The 18,280-nt window shown below is 41.9% G+C and overlaps 2 protein-coding genes across 9 annotated transcripts in view; both read left to right on the top strand.

Annotated features, from left to right (window-relative positions):
• The window catches only part of ABLIM1 (actin binding LIM protein 1), a 390,799-nt gene that overhangs the window by 123,923 nt on the left and 248,596 nt on the right, over positions 1-18,280 (top strand). Inside the window, exon 1 of one of the 8 annotated variants that reach the window (XM_055352215.2) lies at positions 13,591-13,924. The exons of 2 other annotated variants lie outside the window; for them this stretch is intronic. In XM_055352215.2, the coding sequence (XP_055208190.1) occupies positions 13,861-13,924 (64 nt within the window). In that variant the 5' untranslated portion in view covers positions 13,591-13,860. Of the gene's footprint in view, positions 1-13,590; positions 13,925-18,280 lie in introns of those variants that run through there. 5 more of the 8 variants (XM_019034674.4, XM_019034676.4, XM_063710524.1 and 2 more) reach the window with 5 other exon arrangements.
• LOC101153289 (peptidyl-prolyl cis-trans isomerase A-like) lies at positions 3,196-9,360 on the top strand. The gene is made up of 4 exons (XM_055352039.2): positions 3,196-3,353; positions 3,797-3,877; positions 4,599-4,695; positions 7,512-9,360. The coding sequence occupies exons 1-4, from the start codon at positions 3,196-3,198 to the stop codon at positions 8,052-8,054; spliced, it is 879 nt and encodes a 292-aa protein (XP_055208014.2). The 3' UTR covers positions 8,055-9,360.

Raw genomic sequence — 18,280 nt, 5'->3', positions numbered from 1 at the left:
GTTCTTTTCTTCTGTTGCTTAAATTATCTATTTTCTCTAGAATCATGTGTTTGTGTATTCATCTTGGTCCAATTTTGTGCTTTTGTTTTCCTTAAATGTCTTAGAGATTCTTTTTTTTGGTATACGTTAATTAACTAATAGGGGGATTAATACAGAGATTTCTATGTGGGGGATTAATGTTTCCTTCTGTCTTTTTGCTGGTGTAATTTTCCTCTATAGTTGTATTAGTTTGCAACCACAAGAGATCTCTAAAATGTAATCTTCAGTATATTCAATAATATATTGATTTAAAATCATTACTTTAAAGCACTTATTTATCACATACCAAATGAAATGGCAAAATGATCTTTTAAAACCCTAAGGAAGATGATATAATTTTATATTAATATGAGAAGGTTTTGAGAACCAAGTTTAAAACTTGATGATATAAGGAATAGCTGGATTACTAAAATTGAAAATTAGGGCTATCTAAGTTAATGGATTTATTGATGGGCATAGGTTTTCTTTTTAACAGCAAATATCACTCTTGTTCTGTTTCTATTGTGTCATGGTTTGGATACCTATAAACCCCAAATACCTAATTTGTTTTTAGAAGCCATTGGCACACACCCTGTGTGAAGTGAGCACCTCCTGACAGGTTCACGCTGTGCAGGTTTTCCTCCCTCCTACTCGCTGGCATTTACGGTGCCGCTGCCCCGGGCTGAGTGGGCTGGCCCGGAGGCTGGCTCTGGTCCCCAGCCCCTACTGCTGGGCAGATCAGCTGCTCGGAAAACCGCGTGCCAGCTCCTGAGGGCTGATCACCACTTGCCCCAGGGCAGGAGAAGCCTTGCAGGCTGCCAGATCTGAGTTCTTTAGTTTGTACTTTTGAGTAACTGGTTGTGTCTCTGACTCAGACTGTTTTATGAGTGCCACTTTAATTCTCAAAAAACCAGAGTGGCCTTACTTAAGCTGTGATGAGTGGAGTGTGGGAAGGAAGGTGGGTTGGGTTGGTGGACAGTGAGGCTGAGAATTGTTTTTCTCTGATCCCATGGAGCAGAAATGAGAAGGGAAGGGGCGTGTTTTGTGTCTGACCTGGAATTTTGTTCTCTTCCTTCCTCCCCCAGAGTGTCCTGAGTCATGAGGCCGAGAGATTCAGATTACTGTGAATTCTAGTTCTTATTGAACCCAGACTGGACCAGAAGGCCTCAGCATAGCCCTAGGACTTAGTGATCCGTTCAGCATCTGTTATGAGTTGAATTATGTCTCCCCAAAATTTCTATGTTGCAGCCCTAACTCCCAGTATCTCGGGATGTGACTATATTTGGAGACAGGATCTATAAAGAGGTAATGTAGTTAAAATAGCCTAATCCAGTATGAATGGTATATTAGTTCATTTTCACACTGCTGATAAAGACATACCCGAGACTGGGTAATTTATAAAGGAAAAGAGGTTTAATGGACTCACAGTTCCATGTAACTGGGGAGGCCTCACAATCATGGCAGAAGGTGAAAGGCATGTCTTACATGGTGGCAGGCAAGAGAGAATGAGAGCCAAGCAAAAGGAGAAACCCCTTATAAAACCATCAGATCCCATGAGATTTATTCACTACCATGAGAACAGTATGGGGGAAACTGCCCCATGATTCAATTATTTCCCACTGTGTCCCTCCCACAACACATGAGAATTATGGGAGCTACAATTCAAGATGAGATTTGGGTGGGAACACAGCCAAACCATATCAAATGGTGTCCTTATAAGAAGAGGAAATCTGGGCACAGAGACAGAGAGACCAGACACATCTGTGCAATGAAGCTCATCCATGTGAGGTCACAGCAAGAGGGCTGTCATCTGCAAGCAAGAAGAGAGGGCTTAGAAGAAACAAAACCTGCCATCATTTTGGTCTTGGACTTCTAGAGCCTGTGGTATTTTGTTGTTGTCATCTTAGCAACTAATATAGCATTTTTAGCTAAGAAATCCTGCTTTGTTCCCCGCTGCCCTCTCCAGGGATGGAGGAGGGAGGCATTCCCTGGGTGGAGCCTGGGCAAGGAACCCTCATCACTGGATCCTAAAACCTGTGTCTTTGATTTTCCATAGACACTGGGGCTATCAAGGAAAGATTTTTGACTCATCTTGCCAAGTTCTAAACTATTTGGATATCAAACTTGGGTAAAGACCTAGTGAAGAAATCAGGGAGGCTGTAGTTAGGAGAATTTCACAGGCATGCAGAAGTAATGTCATGTAGGATGCTAGCTGAGATGTGTGGATAAGCATCAGTTGCCACATTGATGGAGCGATGGCAATAAGAGTCTGGAAACTCTGTTTTCCCAAAGAAGCTGACATCCTCATAATCTCTTACGATCAGAGATCAAAATTTGAGGTGCCTTGGTTTGGTTGTACAAAGCTTCATACATGGAAATCCTTCTTTCTGTTGGATGTGTTTTATTTCCAACAGAAATAAAATGCCATGGCATTGTCTCCAATGCCATTGCATTATCATTGCCATTTCTAGCAGCAGAATTCTTTAATTTGAAAAAGTTGTTGAATTGTAATGGACCCAGTTCTAACCTAAGTTTCAGGTCAGTGACTTTGTATAATTCATTGGCTCTCTGTGTCTCAGTTTTCCTTATCTGAAAAGGGGGATAATTATTGCTGCTCCCCAGTGCACAGATACATTATTTTGATGTTGTGGGAGTGGGGTTTGAATTTGTAGAAAGAGAATGGATTTCAAAAAGGCCTTCTTTCCCCCATTTAATTTGGTCTTGAGAAAATGATGTAGCCTCTCTGAGCTTCAGTTCTCTCCTCTATAAAATGGGGATAGTAATGGTTACTCCAGTGGGGGGTGTGAGTATTAAATTAAATCTCCATTAATATGGAGAGCACCTTACGTTGATTCCTGCATGTTTCAAGGGCTCTATAAATGTTAGCACTTGATGATGATATTTTAAAATTATTGAAATTACTAACAAGAGGTGAGTTAGTTGCTTTAGATACTTAAGTATTATGCTGTCTCTTAAAGGGGCATCTGCTTAACAGATGGTTAGTTGACCATTTAGCTAATGGAAAGCAGTGTAAGATTTAGGATAATGTATGGAGATGTAACTAGAGAATGAGGTCTTGTTCCTTTGACCTACAAATGCTAAACTCTCAGTACATACCATCAAGCAGGCTTCCTCTAACTGTAACATGCACATAAATTCCCCGGAAATCTTGTTGAAATGCGAATTCTGATTCAGTACCTGGAGAGTCCGGGTTGGGTGCTGACATTCTGCATTTCTAAGAAGTTCCCAGGTGAGGGCGCTGCTGCGGCTCAATGTCCGGGTTTTGAGCGGCGAGGTCGCAGAGAAGATGGTAGAGCTAGCTATGATCCCAATCTGTAAGTTCCACTTTTTATCAACCAATTATTATTGTCTATCAACTTACATTAAGCTTCAGAAACATTTCATTTTGACTTTTCATGTCAAATTCCCCAGCTCTTGCTACTTTCCTGCCCCTGGCCTCTCTATTTAGTACTTAATGTCTTTTTTTTTCTTGTTTAAAGAATAATAACAATAATGACTAATATTTGTCAGGAATCAGGAACTGTTTCCTTAAATTTTCACAACATCCCATGAGGTAGGTATCATAATTATCCCCATCTTACAGGTGAGAATATGGAAATACGTATAGATAAAATAACTTGCTAAATCACCCAACTAGTGAGTGGTAAACCAGGACTATTTTAAGAGTTTATTTAAAGGAGCCCTTTTGTAAATGAGAATCTCCAGGGATAGCTGGCATAGTGCACCCCCCTTACCAGTTTTTGTTATGCCCCTTTAGGTTTTTGTCACATTTTAGAAAATGTGGAGTCTCCCTTCCAGGAGCCAGCAACTGTGGCATTCATCCAGAATGCAACCCCAGGTGACTGCAGAGTCTAGGAAGTCCATGATGTTTTCTCAGAGTGGCACCCGGGCCAGAACCCACACAGCTCAGCTGTGGTTTGCTACCTTATGAGTGAAGGCTGTAAGAATGAAGGTCACAGCCAGCAGACAGATCCTGTAGGGTGTGTTCACATCCTTTCCACCTGCTTCTTTCACAATTTGAGTATAAATTCAATTTTTATCAACCGAATATTATTTTCTATTGATTTACTTCTGGAGTACTGACTTCTGAAAACTTCAGAATATTTTTATTTTTCATCTTACATAGGCAGGGCTTTTGCTACTATTCTGCCTGTGGCCTCTGTGTCTAGTACTTTAAAAATGATTAAAATAGACTGGGCATGGTGGCTCATGCCTGTAATCCCAGCACTTTGGGAGGGCAAGGCGGGAGGATGGCTTGAGGCCAGGAGCTCGAGACCAGCCTGAGCAACACAGCAATAACCCAATCTCTACAAAAAAAAAAAGCTTTTTTTAAATCAGCCAGGCATGGTAGCATGTGCCTGTGTCCTAGCTGTTTGGGAGGCTGAGGTGGGAGGATCACTTGAGCCTGGGAGTTCAAGGTTACAGTGAGCTATGATCATGCAACTGCACTCCAGCCTGAGTGACAGAGCAAGACCCTGTTTCTGAAAGAAAAAAAAAAAGAAAAAGAAAGAAAGAAAAAACGCTTAAAATTATATCAGCAACAACACCCTACCTGCAAGCCTGCGCTTATATGGCTGTGCGCTGTACGAGGAAGAGCTGCAGGGGATAGACCAGAACCCTATGATGGATGACAGGGACACGTCCTGTAGGGGCAATGTACTTGGCGATCTGGAGAGAGTGCACGCATGAGAGCATGTTGCTCAGAGCCTGTGGCTGGTCCACTCCTGCCTTGGCTACTCATTCTCTCACTTGCTGTAGTCACTTACACTCACAGGCCTTCATTTTCCTCCTTTCTAAAATGAAAGGATTGGGTAGGTTGGGGATTTTTCAACATGTGTGTTTATTTTTAGCTATGGAACCCTTTCTTCAGATGAAGGCTCACCTGGAAGCCCAGAAAATAAAGCTTAAGAGCTGAATTTTCTTTGGTGGAAGTCGGACCCAGAACCAACTCTCCGCCTTCCCCGCGCTGCATCCCTCACCGATCCCAACACAGCCTCCTTCTTCTGTTAGCTAGAAAACAGCTGGCCTAGATAATAGGAAGCCTCCCTTTAGCTTCCACACTGTGCCTGTGCGCTCAAAGGAATAAAACATGGGGTTTCAGAAAGCCACTGTTAGGGAGGAGTATTTGCTAAAGGCAGTTTTGTTTCTAACTCCAGTGGCTGGTTATTATAAACCCTAAAATGATTCAGCAAGGTGTCCTTGGTGTTGACTTATTTATTTTGCAGGGTTTAAATGCATTTTTTTTTGTGTGTGTGTGAGATGGAGTCTTGCTCTGTTGCCCAGGCAGGAATGCAGTGGCACCACCTCAGCTCACTGCAATCTCTGTCTCCCGGGTTCAAGCAATTCTCCTGCATCAGCCTCCCGAATAGCTGGGACTACAGGCACCCACCACCACGCCCGGCTAATTTTTTTATTTTTAGTAGAGACGAGGTTTCACCATATTGGCCAGGCTGGTCTCAAACTCTTGACCTTGTGATCTGCTCGCCTTGGCCTCCCAAAGTGCTGGGATTACAGCCATGAGCCACCGCTCCTGACCCGTTTTTTTACTCTATTATTAAAAATACTTTATCCTTTTGAATTTAGACTTTTGTGACTGGAAGTTTCTTGTTTTGGGGATGATGGGGGGGGAAGGTTTTTTGGGGAAATATGGAAGATCATTGCAAAGAACAGAGTAGAAAGGTTTTGTTTGTTTGTTTGTTTTTGACAAGCTCTATAATGTTGTGATGCGTATTGAGCAGACTAGCCCATCTTCCTTTGCTGAGGCAATAATCTTGGAAGAGACAAAAGTTGAAAGGAGGCAGACACAAGACATGAAGAGTTTCAGAAATCTTTGAAATCTTTGAAAGTCTTTTTGAAAGTCTTTGGAATAATTACTTCACCTGAGACCATCAATAAAATGCTTGCTTTCATTGGAGACTAAGTATGAATGTTTTACTGTCAGCAGAATTGTTAACTAGAGAGGGTAATACAGAATGTTAAATAAATTTGAAGTCTCCCAAATTAAACTGGAGAGCTGAATTGAAGTCAATGATCTGGAGTAGCATTCTTATTCTCAGTAGAATATGGCATATTTTCTCTTCCCACTGATTTTGAATGAAGCTTCCATGGAGAAGGTGGTGGAACAGCTTAGAAGTAATACACACTGAGTGAACAGTGCAGGAGAGAGACAATGATGTAGTAACATTTCTTGGGCAGGTATGTGTCTTCTAGGAGTTTATTCTGTTTTCCTACCCTTTCACAACAGCAAAAATCTGTATTAAATGTAGCCTTCTGGGTATAGCACAGTCCATAAATATCCTCTTTCATTCTCTGGGGGTGAAGCTATGTGTGGAATATTTTGCAATTGCTGTGGTCATGTATCACTCATGTGCCAAATGAAAATGGTAATGAATGTGGAAGTTATAAAAAATCCACACTAAAGTAAGTCATTATGATTTAACCCAATGCTTCATCTGTTTACAATGAAAGAACATAGAATCTCCTTGTTCTGCAGTAATTTGTTTCCTTTTAGACTTTATCATTACAACTTTTTCAAAGGCACCAAGAGTGGAATCCCCTGATTCCTTCAACTTATTTGCATCAAATGAGTCACCAAAGAGAAATGCCTGTTGTTTTTGCAGGAAATACAGCATGCATTTTAATCCTCTCTAACATAGCAGACTGGGAGGGAGTGAGAGGCAGAACGAAATGGATAAAAGGGAGAGGAGAGAGACGTAGAAAGTCCATCACTGCAAACTTCTTAGCTGTGTATGCAAATATAAAAACTGTTTTATGGATACCACTAAGTGCATTCCGCTTCTAGTTATTCGTTTATATGAAAAAATTCATGCAAATAACAGCATTGATATTAATTAATTGGCATCCACGTGTATTCTTTCAGCAGAGCTACAAGAAGAAGCTGTGAGAATGTTGAGGTGGAGCCATTGATCACGTCTCATAATAGCACAGAGATCAAGACATAGAGACCTGAGTTCAAATCTGTGCTCTTCTGCATACAAGATGTGACTCTGAAAAAAATGACTGTCTTTAGGCTTAGTTTTCTCATCTTTTAAAGAGGGATTCATAATTGTCCTTATCTCCTAAGGTTGTTAGAAGGAACAATTGAAAGATGCATGTCAGAAATGTTTACTATAGTCAGAATAACTATTTGAAAAATATTAGCCAGGGCTGGGCGAGGTGGCTCGCACCTGTAATTGCAGCACTTTGGGAGGCCAAGGCGGGAGGATCAGTTGAGGTCAGGAGTTCGAGACCAGCCTGGCCAACATGGCGAAACCCAGTCTCTATTAAAAATACAAAAATTAGCTGAGTGTAGTGTTGCATGTCTGTAGTCTCAGCTCCTTGGGAGGCTGAGGTGGGAGAATCACTTGAACCTGGGAGGCGGAGGTTGCAGGGAGCTGAGATCGCACCACTGCACTCCAGCTTGGGCGATGGAGCAAGACTCCATCTCAAAAAAAAAAAAAAAAAAAAAATAGGCTTTTGCAGATGCTGCTACCGGCAGGAGCCCTGTAGTATCAGCCATAGTCAATCCCACGGTGTTCTTCAACATTGCCGTCAATGGTGAGCCCTTGGGCTGCGTCTCCTTTGAGCTGTTTGCAGACAAGGTTCCAAAGACAGCAGAAAACCTTCGTGTTCTGGGCACAGGAGAGAAAGGATTTGGTTGTAAGTGCTCCCGCTTTCACAGAATTATTCCAGGGTTTATGTGTCAGGGTGGTGACTTCACATGCCATAATGGCACTGGTGGCAAGTCCATCTATGGGGAGAAATTTGATGATGAGAACTTCATCCTAAAGCATACAGGTCCTGGCATCTTGTCCATGGCAAATGCTGGACCCAACACAAATGGTTCCCAGTTTTTCATCTGCACTGCCAAGAGTGAGTGGTTGGATGGCAAGCATGTGGTCTTTGGCAAGATGAAAGAAGGCATAAATATTGTGGAGGCCACGGGGCACTTTGGGTCCAGGAATGGCAAGACCAGCAAGAAAATCACCATTGCTGACTGTGGACAACTTGAATAAGTTTGACTTGTGTTTTATCTTAACCACCAGACCATTCCTTTTGTAGCTCAGGAGAGCACCCTCCACCCCATTTGCTCGCAGTATCCTAGAATCTTTGTGCCCTTGCTGCAGTTCCCTTTGGGTTCCATGTGTTCCTTGTTCCCTACGCCTAGCTGAATTGAAGAGTTGAGTTAAGTTTATGATTATGAAATTAAAACTAAATAACTATAAAAAGTTAGCCCCATTTTGGGGTGGTGGTTGCAGATGCTAAGGGGCAGCATCAAGCAGTGATTAGAATAAGCATCAAGTCAGGAAATGGATTCCCATGTACTCACTACTCTTCCCTGTCCAGCTTATTGTTGAATGTAGAGTCCAGTTTTCTGTGTGCTAGAAATTTCATCTCGAATCTTTTTTTGAAAGATACTGATCATAAAGAGAAAAAAAAAGGGAAGGAAGGAGGCAAGGAAAGGAAAAGAAAAAGAATTAACAGAAAAAGTGCGGCCAGGCGCGGTGGCTCATACCTGTAATCCCAGCACTTTGGGAGGCCATGATGGGTGGATCACTTGAGACCAGGAGTTCAAGACCAGCCTGGCTAACATGGTGAAACCCCGTCGCTACTAAAAATACAAAAATTAGCTGGGAGTGGTGGTGCACACCTGTAATCCCAGCTACTCGGGAGGCTGAGGCATGAGAATGGCTTGAACCCAGGAGGCGGAGGCTGCAGTGAGCCGAGATCGAGCCACTGCACTCCAGCCTGGGCAACAGAGTAAGACTCTGTCAAAAAAAAAAAACCAATATACAAAAAACAAAAATGGTGGGTGAACTCTGTCATCTTCATTTATTCTAAGGTAGATAGGATGGGTATTATTGGCCCATTTTACAGATTTGGAAGACAGGTGATTTGCCTAGGATCATTGGTGAGCTGATGATAGGACCAGGACACGAAGCTGGGTCTTTTGCCTCTTCCTGGTCTGGCATATGCTGGATGGCAGCTCCTGCCTGAACTTGATAAACTGCCCTGTGCAGTAGCCATGAGGTGAGAGAAGCAGGCTGCTACGATGGCCTCCCTCTCTGCAGCCTCCGTAGAGACAGGGACTACCCATCAGCCGTCCTTGTGAAAGAGATTAATTCAGGAAAATCTCCTGAAAGCAGAATGTGACTCAGAAAAATGATTCTTCTGACGTCAGTAATAAGAACCCCTCCCTGCACACATACAATCTTTGAGTAGTCATACTTTTTGGAAAAAGCATAAACAGCCTTTGGGTATACGCTAAATTTTTGGACTGCTGAACTTGTCTTTTATATCACCCTGCCATTACTTCAGGCATGAAAATGGCTTTGGCATCTTCTCTGATTACTGATTCATCCAGAGCTGTTTTAATATTCTTGAGAATAGTTTTAGCATCCTGGGCACAGTCTCTGATTCTAGCTGCTTATGTCCAAATCCCAACTGTACTCCTTGTTAGCGGAGTGACTTTGGGCAATTTATTTGACTTCTCACCTTTTCTTTAACTGCCTCATCTTTAAAATGGAGATGATGATGGTCCCTGTCCTAGAGGGTTATAAGAAATCAATGAGGGAATCTTTGTTCAATGCCTACAGAGAGTGAGCCCTCAGTCAGTGTGAGCTATGAACAATAATGAGGCCATTCTCTTTGCAGTTTATGAAGCTTTGCAGTTTATGAAGTTTATAGGACCAATGATTTGGGCTTATAATTGAATATCATTGGAGTACAAGTTCATGAAAATGAAAAACATTACTTTTTTCCTGTGCCTTTCTAGATAAAGTCTAGAAGTTTCTTGATTACATGAGTTTTTTCATATAAAAAGAATAATTAGAAGCTGAATGCACTTAGGGACCGTATGTAATAGGGGTTGATAACAGAAAAGCTCATGAAGTTTCATTTCCAGTCACAAAAATAATTTCACGGGACCCACCTGGAAATTATAAGCAGAAATTGGAATGAATAGTAGCACGGAGGACGTAGTTGTGTGCTATAAAGACCATTTCTAGGTTAAGCTTTCTGTTTAAGTGTGTGGTGAACTGCACACTCCTTTTATTAGGTTGGGGCAAAAGTCACTGCCTTTTTTGCCATTACTTTCAATGGCAAAAACCGCAATGACTTTTGCCCCAACCTAATAGTTCTGGAAACTGATCTCCAACAAAGTCGTATAGCTGAGCTTGGGCTGGGACCAATGATTTGGGCTGGTAATTGAATATAATTGGAGGACAAGTTCAGGGAAAATGCCAAATCATTACTTTTTTCCTGTGCCTTTCTAGATAAAGTCTAGAAGTTTCTTCTTCTTTATTGAATCTGACCTTTTAAGAAATTTAGTTTTTATCTTTCCCAAAGGAATCATTTTTCATGTGGAATTCAATTTGCTTCAAGTTTCTGTCTCTTCTGCTTAGTTTAAAAGATGAGGCCAAGGCCCTCTGAATGTTCTGTTACTGATATCTGCTATTTTTCACTCTCAGCCCTGTCATAAATTACATGGTGGTAAGCTTTGTCTCCTATTCTGTAATTGCAAAGCAGACCTAGGCCAGGTCTTTTAACATAATCTGTTGTAAGGTATGCTGTTTGCCTAAGAACACAGCAGCATCTGTGTTACCAGGGTATGACAGCATCACTATCAGTCATACCTTAATTGCAAACAGAGCCAAGCATGTTGGCCTATTGTAGCCATTCAAAATGTTGTAAGGCAGAAGAGAATTGTTCTCCTTATATATCCTCTGCTGGCCCTGGGCAAGTCCCTAAATTTTTGGCTTTGAAACTTCTTATCTTTGAAACTGTGATGGAAATTATCTCTAAAACCCTTTCTAGCCCTCTCCTTCCTCAGAGAAATGTTTTCCAAGCTCTGTTTTGTGAAAAGTTCATAGTTGTACTGGGTTGGGGGTTCTCTGGTTGAATAAATTCAGGAAATGCTTCTTATCTTATTTATCTCTTAGTTACAGGCACACTTGCATATTAATATATAGTGAGTCCATGGTTAAGAAAACTGTTTAACAATATTTAATTAAGCATTTCTCAAATACAGGTGAAGATGCAATTTTAAGCATTTGTATTTGTTTTGCTAAGTGACAGTCACTTTCCTGTGAAGGGTTCTAGAAGCGTGGTTGGGAAAGATTTCTGCTCTGTGTTTTTAAGATGACTGAATCAGATAAGGTAAGGAACACACAACCGTGTCTCTGATTTCAAAATGACATGGTATAAACTCCATTGCTATTTAATTAGAAAGTGGTTGTGTGAGGCCGGGCACTGTGGCTCATGCCTGTAATCGCAGCACTTTGGGGGGCTGAGGCGAGAGGATTATTTGAATCTGGGAGTTTGAGACCGGCCTGGGCAATATAGGGAGACTCTGTCTCTATTAAAAAAAAAAAATAGCCGGGCATGGTGGCACATGCCTGTAGTCCCAGCTACTCGGGAGGCTGAAGCAGGAGAATCACTTGAACCTAGGAGGTCAAAGCTGCAGTGAGCTGTGATTGTGCCAATGCAATCCAGCCTAGGTGACAGAGTGAGACTCTATCTCAGAAAGAAAGAAAGAGAGATAAAGAGAGAAGAAGGAAGGGAGAAAGGAAAAGAGGAAGGAAGAGAGAAAGAAAATTGTGCATTTTAAACAAGTTTCTAGGCAGTTGGTTTCACCTCTTTTGTTTTTGTTTTTTTTTGAGACGGGGTCTCACACTGTCACCCAGGATGGCATGCAGTGGTGTGATCATGGCTCACTGCAGCCCCAATCTTCTGGGCTCAAGCAATCCTCCTGCCTCAGCCTCCTGAGTAGCTAGGACCATAGGTGCAGGCCACCATGCCTGCCTATTTTTTTTTTTAATTTTTAGTAGAGACAAGGTCCTGCAATACTTCCCAGGTTGGTGTGAAATTCCAGAGCTCAAACTATCCTCCCATCTCGGCCTCCCAAAGTGCTGGGATTACAGACATGAGTCACCACACCTGGCCAGTTTCTTGACTATAATAAATCATCAACCAAATTATCTGTGGTTCAACTAACACAAGTCAAATTTGGAGGACTATGATTAGGAAAGAATCACTTTATTGCTTAACATTCAAAAAAATCAAAGTTTCAATATTGGATTGCCTGCTCCCCCACTTTGCCCCTGTCCTGCCTTGTAAAAGGCAAGGAACCAATGCAATGCAGGTTATTTTTAAACTAGCACCCTATTTTAGCCCCTGAAAATAGCTGTAGCTCTGTACTTGGTTTCTTCTCTCATTTAATATCAAGTAGGAATAATACTTCGAGATTTAAAGGAATAGGAAAAACTAGCCTCCATTACATTTTAAATGCAGGCTAACAAGAATAAAGAATGCAACGATGAAAGACTTCCATCCTTATGGTAAAAATCCCAAGACACTAACAAAAAACACATTAGGCTAAAATATGGAATCACTATCATGAAAATGCAAGGCATTAGGTGTAATCAGAAGATTTCAGTTGATGCGACTGGCCTTTGGCAGCAGCTGACACATGACAGCTCTGCAAATGGCAAGCATTTTATCAACGAGCAATCCAGTTGTGATTCTTTGTCTGGCGCCTGGTGCTACAGCCAAGTCAGGAGGACGTTATCAGAGGCACCAAGTTCCAGGCAGTAGCCTGGACCAGGGGAAGGGCACATAGGGTGACCCATGAGGATGGCTGTCTACCCAAGTCATTTCAAAACAAAATAAAAAAGCCACTTAGCTGGGGAAGAGAGTAAGCCAGGACTCTTCAATTAATCAAACTTTGTATTTGGCCAATGTGTTTCAAATAGTCTTGTTTTCCAGTGGATTGATTATAGGCCTTACATTAAATTAATATCTCACAATGGGTGCTGCTGGTTACATCTTTATTGGAGGAATTAAATGTTTTACCCTCACATTTGAAGCAATTATGCCAGTTTCCTCCTATTTCTTAGCCAATGTGTGTATCTGATGCCAAGGATATTTGTCCTAAGGGTCTTTTTCCATTTAAACTGTCTTCATAACTTTTCCAATATGCAAAATTCCCGGTGTTCAAAAATAACTGTGAGAAAAGTTGGATTGTGGGTGGTGGATAATCCAGCCCAACATCAGGGCATTACTGACGAAAGGAAAAAAAATGCCTCTTTCCTGAGTCTTTCCGGATGAGGTCATTGTTTTCAGACAGCTTGTATACCTAATATAAAAAGGCTCAAAGTCCACGGCTCGTCTCATACCAGGAGTTTGTCAGGGAACTGTTTCCAAAGCCATAATGAATAATCAGGCTGTTAGTAAAAGAAGCCTCTCCAAGTTATAGCATTTTTTAAAAATTCTAGTAGTGAAGAAAATAATTAAAAGCCCATCTGGTTGAGATAGTAATTCATTAAGGAAAAAGAGGAGGCAGAAGGCTGGGGAATAATCGATCCTTTTCTTGCCTTATTTCATGTGTTTCAGTTATTGTGAAATGATAGTGATCAAAATCTGGATTCTGGATTGTGCAGAATGCAGGAAAATCCTAGGAACATTCTTGGCGTGTTCTAATAGTGGCTTCCCAGAAACGAGTGTTTTCAGTGGGTGTGGCGTCATTGAGCTGATGTGCTTTTGCAAGGGGTCTCTTTAGAAGTGGTAGGGGCAGGGTCGAGAGAAGAAGGGGATGCAGAATCTGTACATGAGGAAGGAGCCAGAGTCACTCAGGAAACTCCTCATTCTTCCTGCGCTGGCTGTGGCACACCCACCGGTGGCACACCCCTCCCTCGGGTCCAGTTCAGCCCACAGACTCCTGGGAGGAGAGCCAGGGCCCCAGCCTCTCCTTTGAGGAGTGTTGCAGCCTTTCTGTGTGCCAGATGCCTAGTGAAGAAAAGCTGAAACCCTGGAGCTTTGTGCATGTTAATGACCTTGGAAATGACTGAGCTCACGGACCCTCATCACACCATGGGAGACTACAAAGGTTAGACCGTCCATTTTGTAAAGTCAGCATATATTCTGTCTGGGGTCGACCGTGTCTTTAAAGATGAGGAAAGATGCAGGGCTTTTCCATTTGATAAAATTGTTTTACACTTATGATAATAAGTAAAAGATTGTTTTACAATCTATTTCTGTGATAGTATATATCTGTATAAAATGCACATCTTATTTGTCAACATATTTACAGATATTCTTAATATAATAGGATGTTAAAATCGACATGACTCTTTTGTAGCAGTAGCCCAGCTCAATTCAACCAACAGTAGGTTGGTCCTTTGGACACATTAAAAGGCATCTTCAGTGACTGTGGGCAAACACCTGTGATCCTATTTCTGGGCATTTTGTTTGAGTTTGGATGCCATCTCTAGGATGCTTTCCCTACAGTTGTGTTTGATGGGAGAGTTTGTTCCGTGGTCAGGCTGGCTGGCTTCAGGAGTGCCCCAGCTGGTCCTGCTCAGCATCTCCAGGGGCCGACAGCCAACACCACGTCCAACAGAACTGCAGAGGGTGGCCCCACGCAGTCTCACAGGCTGCTCCATTGAAACCTAGGGACTGTGGTGATCGGTTGCTGATTCCTTTGATACTGGACCCCTTAAGATAAGAGAGTGTAACTTATTTTGGTTCCTGGAGAGTAGACTCGTGGGTAATTCCAGATACGGCAGATAGGCTGGGCCCCCTCCCTCCTTCACTTCCAATCTCGCCACTCTTCTCTGTTTCGCAGGACCTCTGGTGAGCTTGGGTTTGCCTTTGTACCCAGGACTGGTAGGACTGGGGAGCCGGGTCTGCTACACTTCACATGTATACACTTGTTAAGAGGTACAAAGGAATCTGAGGTTGGCACTCGCTGTAACTGATGAATAATTCATGGTGGCTTTTTATGCCACACAGTTTTCTCCTGTAAATGAGCATGATTTTGAAAGACTATGCTGATTTAAAAGTCCAGTAATGTGGTTTCCTATTCCTCACTGACCTGCCTTGGACGTTTACTGGAAAGACGAAAGTTGACAAACATTAGAATAGTAAAACTTAAAGTGGACGATGGCCCCACGTGGGCGGTCAGCCAAGAACAGCCCTCCCCTGTTCTTTCTAAAGGATAACGTCACCTCAGGTTTACACAAGATTCTTTGACATTCTGGACTTTCCTCAAATATAGAATTTGAATTTTAATAAGGACACTATGCATATTAATTAGAATGCATTCGTGTATTCCTGATACATTTAGAGTGGAAAACTATGATGCTATGTCTTTTCCAACTGAATGGGGTCCTAGTGATAAAGTTAGAATATCTCAAGATGTCTAGATGTCTTTATTTAAATGAATTTAAAGTCCTCTGTTTTTATTGTACTGTACAAAGAGTGGATTTTAGTTTGGCTTTCCAGAAAGATAGGGCAGGTTTTGGAAGAAATCTTACATGCAGAGAGACTGTAAGTAAACAGAGTAAGTGATACATCTAATTATATTTTTAGTGGTCAAGCCAGAAAGAACAACTTTCTTTCTCTTCCTTGTTTTTTAACTACTCTCCTCCCTTCTACTCCGTGGCATATTTTTAAGGTATTTGGAGTCTTTCCACTTGCTACCAGCTGGAATCTACAGAAACCGTATCTCTAGAACACTCAACAGTTGACTTGAAGCTCAGTCATAATTAAATTGGAAGTTGGCAAATTATTCCAAGACTTAAAAACAGGCACACCTTATGTTGGGAACATAAGGGGTTTTGCTACTCTGCATTGTTTTAAATGTACTCTCTATAGGGAATATGGGCAATACTTTTAATTAGCTTTTTTTAAACAAAAGGATATTTTGAAAGGATATGTAATAAATAAGTCTGACCCTGCTTACATTTTATTTATTATTCTCAGTAGCTGGTTCCTTGATATTTTAAAACAACAGCAAAGCTTGCAGCTGTTCATCCATCTCGCTTTAGTAAGAGAAGATCATCCTGTCCTTTCTCTCCTGGCACACCTTGAAAGCATTAGCTAGTTAGGTGGCTGCTGATTTAAGACTTTGATACAGTGACTTACAACCTTCTGCTCTAAAGGATATACTTAGAGCTAGTGTTTGTTTACAATTAATAGTAATTTAGGCCTTTGAGATAGTCAGCTGTTAATTTTATATTAAAATCTGACTGCTGACATGTATGTCTCCATCGTTAACATAGTTTAAATATTGGGGTGGTAGCCAGGATAGCAATTCAGAATATTGGGATTTTACAAGACTTATCACTAAATGTCATTCATTTCCAAAAAGAGGGAAAATGCATCGTGCCGATTAGCACTACTTTTAGGTTTCATATGAGAGAATGGAAATGCCAGACAGGTGTTCCTGCTTCCAAAGGCAGTCACAGCTGCCACTGCAAATGAGCGCTGCCACAGTTGGTGACCAGTGGGTCAATCAGAGCATGACATTGCCAGGAACGTGCCCCAGGAGTGGGAGCAGGCAGCATGTTCGGAGAATTGGGCACTGGATTTCCATAAAACAGTCAGCAATAGACTGAGTCTTGGGAGCTTCTGTCTGAGTCATAGGCTCCCCAGGCTTGTGACCACACCAGGGTACCTTGAATATCTTCCTGGAACAGGAACTCCCCAAGCCTGCTATTACTCTTCTTTGTAATATTTTGCCTGGGAAACATATGTCCTGCTGTCATGTGAATTGAAGTGGCGTAGAGAGTTAGAAGGGGATGTAGTATACACAGTGCTCTTGGGAAAATGCCAGCATGTTCATGGGGTGGCATTATTTTGTGGGAAGCACATCCCTGGTGACTATTTTTAAGTGGTTTAGGCCAGGCGTGATGGCTCATGCCTATAATCCCAGCACTTTGGGAGGCTGAGGCGGGCAGATCACTTGAGGTCAGGAGTTCGAGACCAGCCTGGCCAACGTGGTGAAACCTCATTTCTACTAAAAATACAAAATTAGCCAGGCATGGTGGCACACGCCTGTAATCCCAGCTACTCAGGAGGCTGAGGCAGGAGAATCACTTGAACCCGAGAGGCGGAGGTTGTGTTGAGCTGAGATCGTGCCACTGCACTCAAGCCTGGGCAAAAAGAGCAAAACTCTCTCTCTCAATATAAAAATTAAAATAAAAAATATATAAAATGGCTAAAATGGTCTGGTAGCCCCATTTTCCATATATAAGGTAATGCTGGTTGTATGACTAGCTAAATGTACCTGCAGATTCATGGATTAATCAGCCACTTCACTGATTGTGGCTCTTGGCCCCACCCACATCTTTATTTTTTACATTTAGAGTGACTGTCACTGTAATAGTCTGTCTCTAATTGGTAGCTTCATCAGGGAGGCTCTGCTGATGAGTCATAGAGCCATCCCTATACTTGGCATTGGAGCTGTTAAGTAACATTCTGCTGTAATTAATTTACAAGCACTTTTCAACAGGTGGCAGGCACCATGCTAGGGACTGTTCAGAATAAATCTCTGTCATTTAGAATGATAATCCTGGAAGGTCCACTGGCATATATGGGCAACTAACCAACATGAGACATTATGTAATGACCTGAGCAAGAGTGGAGAATGCAAGTGTTGGGATAAATGATGTGAGAGGATGTCATCATCTAAAGATGTTAGAAAGCTGGCTAGGGAAGGCCCGCGGGATCCTTCGGGATATAGATGACCTCGCTGGTTACAAGGGGCAGATCTGAGCATGGGTCACCACGGCTCCAGTATGAAGGAAGGGTGCCTCTTGTCCTCAGAAACCATTTCTGCCCCTTCCACACTGCCAGAGCCACAGAGGATTGGGGATTTATTTTCCCCTTGCTAACATGATTGTTCTTTGGTAAATTTCAAAGTGATTTTAACAAATATAAATGCATAATTGTGGACTTGTAGAAGGAAAGCATGCTCCTTTTGAGCATGATGCACTGGTGAAGTGCTTGAGCTCTAGAAGCAGAGAGATTTGGTGAGATGGCAGCCTGGACACCTACTAGCTGTGTAATCTTGGCCAAATTTCTCAACTTCTCTAAGCCTCAGTTTCCACATCTGTAAAATAGAGATAACAATACTGTCTGCTTTATAAGATTGTGAGGATGAAGTGAGAATATCTATAAGACTCATGGCACAGTGCCTCCCGCGTAATAATGAATGGGTTATATAATTGGCAATTAGAGTTCCATCTGGGAGATTCAGATTCTTGCAAATTATTTATATCGTTGAATAGTGCTATGAATCCAAGGCCTTGATTCTAGTTTGGTAATTTTATTTTAGTTTTATGTCTGTGTGTTTTGCTTATTTTTAATTATAAAAATCATGTAAGAATAGGCTTTCATTGTAAAAATTTCAAACACTACATGAGAGGCAAAAGCTCCCTTTGACCGCTGCCCAAACTTA

Source organism: Gorilla gorilla, chromosome 8 (assembly GCF_029281585.2).
Source record: "Gorilla gorilla gorilla isolate KB3781 chromosome 8, NHGRI_mGorGor1-v2.1_pri, whole genome shotgun sequence".
NCBI classification, from domain to species: domain Eukaryota; kingdom Metazoa; phylum Chordata; class Mammalia; order Primates; family Hominidae; genus Gorilla; species Gorilla gorilla.
This window is presented reverse-complemented; position numbering and strand designations above follow the sequence as displayed.

Excerpts from the sequence above, each read along its gene's own strand:
- LOC101153289 (XM_055352039.2), top strand. The coding sequence starts at position 3,196 with ATGCGAATTCTGATTCAGTACCTGGAGAGTCCGGGTTGGGTGCTGACA. Across the intron at positions 3,354-3,796 it reads GCTAGCTATGATCCCAATCT|GTTTTTGTCACATTTTAGAA; the intron begins GTAAGTTCCACT and ends ATGCCCCTTTAG. Across the intron at positions 4,696-7,511 it reads ACACGTCCTGTAGGGGCAAT|GCTTTTGCAGATGCTGCTAC; the intron begins GTACTTGGCGAT and ends AAAAAAAAATAG.